This window comes from Nicotiana tabacum, chromosome 20, assembly GCF_000715075.1.
Source record: "Nicotiana tabacum cultivar K326 chromosome 20, ASM71507v2, whole genome shotgun sequence".
Lineage (NCBI taxonomy): Eukaryota > Viridiplantae > Streptophyta > Magnoliopsida > Solanales > Solanaceae > Nicotiana > Nicotiana tabacum.
In genome coordinates this window covers 119284736-119293713 of record NC_134099.1, presented here as the reverse complement: position 1 = coordinate 119293713, position 8978 = coordinate 119284736, and the positions used below count along the sequence as shown (strand labels likewise).

Genomic DNA, 8978 nt, shown 5'->3' with positions numbered 1-8978 from the left:
TCTCCAAGGAGAGACTAGTTAACCAGCACATATTACATTGTGCAACCTGCTAAATGTGTCGTTCATCAAAGTACTAAAGAGACATAATGTTGTTTGCAAACTTTGCCCCTCCTGTGCAAAGTCGCTCAAGTCTCCCTCACATTTCCACGATTGGCTCAACTTCAACACGAAAAGGGAAGCATGACAAACCGCCCCGTGGCATCTCAGGGGAAAAGGTGAGTAGGTCTTAATGTAGTAGAATAGAATCGAGTAAAATTATCAACAACAATACCAACAAAAAAGCCTCAAGGACAAGCTAGCTGAGTTTGGCTACATCAAGTCTCACTATCCACGTCCCTCCAATTAGAGATCTTCTCTCAATCCAATAATTAAGCATCAAGTGAAACTACCCAGAAGCAACACAAAAGTAGTACTCTCACAAAGATATGCATTGATAGAACGAGCAAATCAATTACTAACAAAACATAAATAGCTGAATTCTGGATCACTATTATCTGGCTCAACCTTTAGGTCAAATGACAAACTAAATAAAATTAAGAAACAACAAAACCTTCTATACTCTTGCTACAAGAAATTTTCTCCAAGATACAAGAATATGAATGATAGAGCAACTCTCAATGATCTCCGTGCAGAGACTTGATGATGTCCGAATCACCTGAAAAATCATTAGCCGCAGACATAAGACAAAAGGGTCCTTATGAACTTCTAGGAAATTTCAATGTACAACAGTAGGAACTCTCAGATGTACTTTACCTGGGTCAATTATGCTTAGGCATGAGACACGGAAATACTTGCCACATGCTGTCCCAAGATCAACATTGTCTACACAAAAAAGTTGTAAGGACAATAAAGAAAACAAAGTAGTTTTATCGAAAACAGAACACTTTGGAGTCAAAAGGCATGAGCTATTCCCAAATGTTGTCAATGGGTAAAAGTAGCAAATCTATATCACTAAATGTACTGATAGAGGTGAAATCCTATGAACTGAAGACAACACAAGTACACAACTACCATTGACCTTATCATCAGTTAAACGGAAAATGTGAAGAATCAATCACACATAACTGCTATACATTCTCCAACAAATATGCACAAAATGTCTGGTTGGGGAAAATAAATTGGATATCAAGTATAATGAAACCGAGTTTTTCATTTGCTTAACATGTACTCCATTCATTCCAATTTATGTGGCACTATCACTATTCAAAGAATCCAACAATTTTTCACACATTTTTTCAAATGTTTCTATTGATTACTTCCTCCGCACATTTTATGTGGCCTTGTTTGATTGGACAAGGGGTGTAAGAAAAAAGAAAAACTTTTCAAACTTGTGGTTTAAATTCAAGTCATAGACACTTGTGTGGCAATAGATATCCTCACTAAGGGTAAAACAAAAATTCCAAAGTTAAATTATTTCTAAGTACAGAAAGTGTTATTGGTTTTGGGATACACTAAAATGAAATGTGTGCCACATAATTGGGACAGATGGAGTACAACACATTGTGATTTATAGTACTTATAACCTAGTCTTAAATATGTAAAATTTTACTTCACAAACGAAACTAGGAAACTAATTCGCTTAAAAAATTAGATGCATCACCAAACCCCACAAAGGGATCAAACTTAATTACTAGATAGCCATACGAATTAACACATGAACTAACAATGATGAAACTCAAGATCTTTGAAGAATGCTTACTTCCATTGAAATGGTGAACACCAACTTTAGAGAGCATAGCATAGTACTCAATCTCAGATTTCCTCAACGGAGGACAGTTGTTGGATATCAATATCAACTTTCCTGTAAAAAAAATATCACATTTAGTCCAAATAAATTACAAAAAAAAAAGGCAGAAATATTATTTTTTTTAAATGAAGAACCTTTAGAGCTCCTGAGGGTCTTGAGAACAGTCTTGTAACCAAGAGAATACTTGCCGCTCTTCATTACAAGTGCTAACCTGTTGTTTATGCTTTCATGTGTCTTCTTCTGCAAATTACAAATTTTGCATTAATAGCCAGCCAAAAAACCAAAAGAAAAATATAACAAAAAAGGGAATAAATGAAGGGGAAGAAATGGGTATTTCATACTGTTTTCTTTCCAGTGGTCACCATTGTAGATGCAAAGATCTGAGAATCGAAGGAAGTGGAAAAAGGGGAAAGTGGAAAGGAAAGGTTTCTGCTTAAAAATGTGAGATTAGGGTTTTGCCGGGGCGGCTATAGGGTAACGCAAGTGAAGCCGTTGCCTTAGCCCCAAATAATTAAGCCCCCAAAAATAAAAAGTATTATTATATAATATATACTCCATAATTTATATTTATATAATTATTAATAGAAGATTTTAAATTTTAATAATTTTTAATATTTGGTAGATGTAAGATTGAGTGAGTTAATTGGATAAATTTTTCTCGCTTAATTAAATAATATATTTACATTCTCATCATTTTTTTTCTTTCTTTAAGTATAATCTTTTTGCATGGTTCTTACAATTTTACTTTCTAATTTCAACTCCAATTCTCTAAATTAACTATTTCTTTTTGTCACATTTGATTGATCCACACAGCAGAAAGTAGATTCTTTTGCGTCTCATTTTTTTTAACTAAGAAATTCCCGAGGCAAATGTCGCAAGGTTCAAAACATGATGAATAATGGGTTCACCCTTTACCATTTTCACTTAAGGGAAGAATTCAATACCATATGACGCACGCCTAACTCATACATCATGAGTTGTGCTCTCGCCACTATATCAAAGTCATATATGTTTTGTTGTGTTTCAATATTATATGGATTTTATAAAAGACGCTTTAGGGTCTTTTTAATATATTTTGGTTTAGGCCACCAGTTTTGTTGAGCCGCCCCTCATTGACAATCATCAATAATTATTTACAGACTACTGCCCCGCTATAAACGTACTGTTCAACCAACTTCATTCACATTTGGTAACTGAATGACAAACTCACTGCCTTTAATGCTCTTGTCATTGTTGTCTTATTTTAAGTGAGACTCTATAAATTTTATTGAGAATCACAGGGGCGGATAAGTGGCTCTAGTAGGAGACTAGTAAAGCCTTGATTTGGGTCCCCCAAAATTTTTAATAATGGATTTTATAATTTTATTTTAAGTAAGACAATATTAATATTTGTAGAAAAAATAAAAAAAAATACAAAAAAATGTAAAAAAGAAATAAAGGTGTCTACTCTTAAACAGTAAAAATAATTTTAAGACTTTGAATTAAACTACTTAAATCTTCATATTAGTAAGTATATTTTTTACAACAATATCAAGGGTAACATATTGCAAATACATGTCTAATATCTCATTTATTTAAAATTTTCTTTTCTAATATAAATAATAATATTATTATGTGAAGTTAAAGACTTTATGTCATTTAAGAATATATTCTATAAACAACAAATATGAAAAAAAAGGCAAGATTAATTTTTTTGCATATATGTGTGTATACGTACTAACTAAAAAAAATATAAGACCTCTTATTAAAATTTGACTTTAGGCCACCAATTTTACGGAGCCTCCCTTAGATTTTGTTGTGCGGCTCTTGGAGTGTTATCTTACAATTTGTCACTTGCGAAAAGCACGTGCTTATTAGGATGTTTGGGATGTGCAAAGGACGTGAGTAATGTTAGGACAAAATTTGAGTTGGAACGAAGAAAGAGAAGAAAAAAGGTTTTATTTGAGTTGAAGCTAAAAGTTGTTTTTGTTATGATAAATATCTCGTTACGGTGGATGTCTACTCTTCTTCCATGATCTTCATTTTAAATGCTTAATGACATATTCAATAACATATTTTGTATGTTCAATGATATATTTCATGACATATTTTCTTCACTTTTTATGCATATATAAAGGCCTTGTAATAGATAAGAAAATACACACAATTGAAGAAGAAAATCTCTTCCTTCTCTCTATCTCCATTTCTTGTTCATGTTTTGCTAAATTGCTTTTATTTCCTTGTTCCATATTATTACTTTGAGTTATATTTCATAACATGTTATCAGCACGAGTCTCTAGCCAATTGTATATATATCTACAAAGATTGCAATTAGAAGCCATACATATCATCTCTTGGTTAGATGTAAAGAGAAACTACATATAGTAAGTAATGAAACGTAAGAAGGTATGATTATCTTATACTTGTCATTCCTCTAATATCTCGTATGCACACAACTTCGTACTACACATGTATTGCATAAACACATATCAATATTACATCTTTTATATCATATGAATGAAATGAAATTTTCGAAGCTCTATATGTGAAAATCATAGTAGCAGTTAATTGTTGATATGATGCATGTCATGGTAACCAAGGATATGTTATATAAGTAGTCTTATGCTTATTTGTGTGCTAACTATCTTCAATCTGTCTTGCCGCTTTTAATATTTTTTTACTTGGATGAACATTTTTTCCTTTTGGGTCTTTGCACTTGCATAAAAAAAATGGTCATACTGAAGTGATTAGAAACATAAATAATCTTAAAGAAAACAAGAAATACTTCACATCTTTATCTAGGTTAATTAATTATTTCTTTGAAATTTGGAAAACAAACCAGCTATTGAGAAAGTATTCATAATTTATGGTCGTATCATTTGAAAGCAAACAATGATTAGTATGACTACTAGAAGAGGTATTTTTTTATCCATGACCTACTTGATGCTTGCTACTGACTTACCATTTTCAAGTATTTTATATGAATGATGCACAAGCTACAACTGGTAAGTTGTTACCTATAATGTCACTTTTCAGGTAATATAAATGTTGAATTTATGTATTAGTACTATATATGTGTTGTTACCTATATGATGTACTTTTGATAAATTTATTTACTAATTGCTTGGTTGAATTGAGTGAAGGAAAGTCATGGCGTTAAATCAAATCCAATGGTAGGGTATACCCCGAAAACAATAATATTTTTGAGAGAGGCTCAATAAATATTATGACAATGATTTTATAATCCATTTAAACTCTAATAGAATTTAGAAGAAATATTCTGACTACAAACGGTTGTATTTCATATAGATGCTACAAATAATTAATAAAGCTTTACGCTGATTTGAGATTTGTACACTTATTTAAGAAAGCAAATTTGATTTGCTAAGTTGCAAATTAGTTGCGTATAACTTTCTTGGCATGTGATTGAAATTAAGGCTTGAGAATGAATCTCAATATTATTTAGCCTATTATGTCATTAATTGAGGGTAAGACATTGGGATGCTCCATAATGATAAGAGTTGGGTTTGAGTCCCAATTTATTATGGCCTAACATGTCTTTATATTGGTAAGATATTGGATTTGAGTCCCACTATACTATATTGATGATATAATGATGACTAAAGAAAAATAATATATTTTTCATTAAAGGCATAAAGATTGTCCCACTTGATTTGCTCCATTCTTGAAGTGAATGTGGTAGCAGTGCATAATAAATTTAAATGAAGACAAGTGGTCGAACACCGAACATGGGCGTTCCAAAGATCAAAACAATAATCATCATCACTATGATTATAAAAGGAGAATAATAGGGGTTCTCAAAACAGTCCTTCAAAATAAGAAGGCAATGTTTACCATTAAATTGGTATGAAAATAATAAAGCACGTCGTTGATTATGATCCATTCCTTGAAGAGAATGTGACTTGTGATAAGCATTGAGAATGCAAATCCATTCCTAAAGTTTAATGTGGCAATATGTGATAAAAGCAATGAATAAAGACATGCGATTCATGCTTATTTGAATACCACACAACTCACATCTAAGGGAGGTTTGAGTGAAATAAAGAGAATAAATATTATTGTGTGGTTACATGAATATGTCATTAGTCGCGTACATGTGATACGCCAGATATTATTTTGCCATGCCATATAAAAGTTATTAAAGGCAAAATTAAAGAAATAAATAATTTTGCTTATGATGATTCTGACCATGGCAATTTATTATGATATAAGTTTCTCCGTGAAGGAGACATTTGCCATATGAATGGTATGATAAAAGATCTTGTAGTACAAAAGTTGTTAAGAGCTCCGAAAAAACTAATTTGTTACTATCGGGATGAATAAAATTATTCATGACATTGATATTGTAAAGTCTCAAAAGAAACTTTTTGAGTTTCAAATGTATAAGTCAAAGTGGTTGGCATATTGAGACTATAAATAAAAGGAAGATTGAATATCTTCATATTTCTATAATCATACTGGATAAATATGAAAGGTTACCCGATTTTCTTTCTATTTGTACTACACAAATATAAGCATGATGATGGAATCATATGCCACAAGTAAACTAGAGGTTTACTAAAACAAATATTAGTTGGCATAACCGATTGACCATCCTGGTTCAATTATGATGCGAAAAATTAATTGAGAATTATATTGGCATATATTGAAGAATAGAAGATTCTTCAAGAATTATTTTGTGCTGCTTATTCTCATGATATACCAGTTAAGGTTGGGATTGAATCCCTTAATTTCTAGAACAAATAAAAGGTGATAAATATATGGGCCCGGTCACCTGCCATGTGGACGATTTTAATAGATGCATCTATTCTATGGTCACATGTGCATTTGTTATCAACTTACAGTTTGGCTTTTGAAAGATTGCTTGCTCAAGTTATTAGAGCACAGTTCCAGAATATAAATTATGATGATTTATCTTAATAATACTGATTTAAATCCAAGTTGGTTTAGCAGAAATTGTATGCCTCTAATTATAGCTAAATCATTGGTTATGAGAACAAAACTCCCAAAAACGAAATTTGGTATGAGATGTATTATTTAATATACAACAGCACTTGTATGCATCTAGCCAAATTATAAAAATTTCTCCCTATCACAATCAGTTCAAGGTCAGGAACCAAATAATTTCTATATAGAAATATGGATGTGCTGTATGATTTAATTATGCCACCAAAATGCACAAAGATGAGTTCCCAAAGAAGGTTGGGAAATATGTTGGTGATCCCAATATTAGGGGGAGAAAATGAGCAGCTGAGAAAGTGATACGTGAAATGAATTATTATGAATACATATAGATCCTCGTACAAGAAAATATGAACTTGAAGTTCAAGTGATAATTCATTTACAAATTATTGCTAGACGCATTTGCTGACCCAAAGCTAAATGTCATATTTCAGCTGCTAATGCTCCAAATAGAATAAAGTCCATGAGGGATAGAGTCTATGGCACGCATGAAGCGAAACAGACCAATCGGTTCCAAAGATAAAACTCCTTGAAGAAGGAGAGGAGTAAATATTCAAAATGGTCATAATAAGGAGGCAAGTGCTCTAGAATAGCACCACGACATAACACTTCATAAGACCTCATGGGAGAGGCTCGGGTACCTAAAAATAATGAGATAAAGAGATCTCAATAAGTTATGTCTTTATTAGGTAATAATGGAACCGACGTAAAGTGATCGTCGACGATATTGTTAATATAACGTAGCACTCAATATTATTAATATTGACGAGGATCTTGAGCTCAAATCTATTATGAAATTTGGACAGATAAATGATTGGCCAAAATAAAATAAAATATACACAATCACGATTGATTTCACCTGAAAAATGTGAAGTTGGACGGATAGTCCCAACACCTGAAAGTGTAAAGCCAGTTGAGGTATAAATGTGCTCTTGTGCGAAGAAAGACAAGTCGATAGACATAAAGACGACTTGTGTCATAAGAAGATTTGTAAATATCCTGGCATTGATTGTATAGAGACATGTTCTCTTGTGGTGAATGTAGTTATTTTAGGTTTTAATCTGGTAATACATAAAAAACTTGATATGCGTATAATGAAAATCATTGAAGGATTTAAATTGCTCTGAAGCATATTATGGTTCCCAAGAAATTTATTAAATAAAGCTTCAATAATACTTATACGGATTGAAACAATCAGGGCGCATGTGGTATAATCGCCCGAGAAAATACTTGTTGAAAGAAGGGTACAAGAATAATTTAATTTGTCCTTGTAAAAAGATCCAGATTGAATTTGTTGTAATCGCCGTGTATGTTGATGATTCAAATATCATTAGAACTCACGGGGAGCTTCATAAAGCAGTAGACTGTTTAAAGAAAGAATTTGAAATGAAAGATCTTAGAAAGACAAAATTTCATCTTGGTCTACAAATTGAGTATATGAAAGATGAAATTTTTGTCCATCAATCAACACACACTGAAAATATTTTAAAGCGATTCTATATGGATAAAGTACATCCATTGAGTACCCCGATGGTTGTGTGATCACTCGATATAAATAAAGATTCATTCCGGCCTCATGAAAATAATGAAGAACTTCTTGATCCTAAAGTACCATATCTTAGTGCAATTGATGCACTAATGTATCTTGCTAACACTACAAGGCGTGACATAACTTTTTCAATTAATGTCTTAGCAAGATATAGTTGTACTCCTACAAGGAGACATTGGAATGAAATCAAACACATATTGCGTTATCTAAAGAGAACTACCGATGTGGGCTTATTTTATGGCAATGATTGCAATTCCGATCATGTTGGTTATGTCGACGCGGGGTATTTATCTGACACACACAAGGCTTGATCTCAAACATGCTACGTGTTTACATGTGGAGGTATTGTCATATCTTGGCGATCGACTAAGCAATCAATCGTGGCTACTTCATCTAATCATGCTGAGATAATTGCTATTCATGAAGAAAGTCGAGAATGTGTATGGTTGAGGTCTATAATACATCTTATTCGAGCCAAAAATAATTTGACGTGTTACAAACTACCCACAATTTTATATGAAGACAATACATCATGAATAGCCCAATTGAAGGGAGGATTCATAAAAGGAGTTAGGACAAATTGCATTTCACCAAAGTTATTTTCCATACATGATCTTCAAAAGAATGGTGATATCAATGTGCAATAGATTCTTTCAAGTAATAATATGACTGATTTGTTCACCAAATCTCTACCGACGTCAACCTTCAAGAAACTAGTGT

At 32.2% G+C, this 8978-nt stretch overlaps 1 protein-coding gene across 1 annotated transcript; it reads right to left on the bottom strand.

Moving 5' to 3' along the window:
* Positions 1-471: 471 nt before the first annotated feature.
* LOC107797263 (large ribosomal subunit protein eL30-like) lies at positions 472-2270 on the bottom strand. Its single transcript, XM_016620138.2, has 5 exons — positions 2089-2270; positions 1882-1987; positions 1700-1801; positions 754-822; positions 472-655 (listed from the first exon to the last, which is right to left on the bottom strand). Exons 1-5 carry the CDS (start codon positions 2110-2112, stop codon positions 615-617), a joined length of 342 nt encoding a protein of 113 aa, XP_016475624.1. The 5' UTR covers positions 2113-2270; the 3' UTR covers positions 472-614.
* Between the last annotated feature and the right edge of the window lie 6708 nt (positions 2271-8978).

Bases quoted from the DNA above. Each gene is read 5' to 3' on its own strand.
- LOC107797263 (XM_016620138.2), bottom strand. From the start codon at position 2,112: ATGGTGACCACTGGAAAGAAAACA. The intron at 1,802-1,881 runs GTTCTTCATTTA...TTTTTTTTACAG, and splicing joins GACCCTCAGGAGCTCTAAAG to GAAAGTTGATATTGATATCC. The intron at 656-753 runs GTAAAGTACATC...ATGATTTTTCAG, and splicing joins CCTAAGCATAATTGACCCAG to GTGATTCGGACATCATCAAG.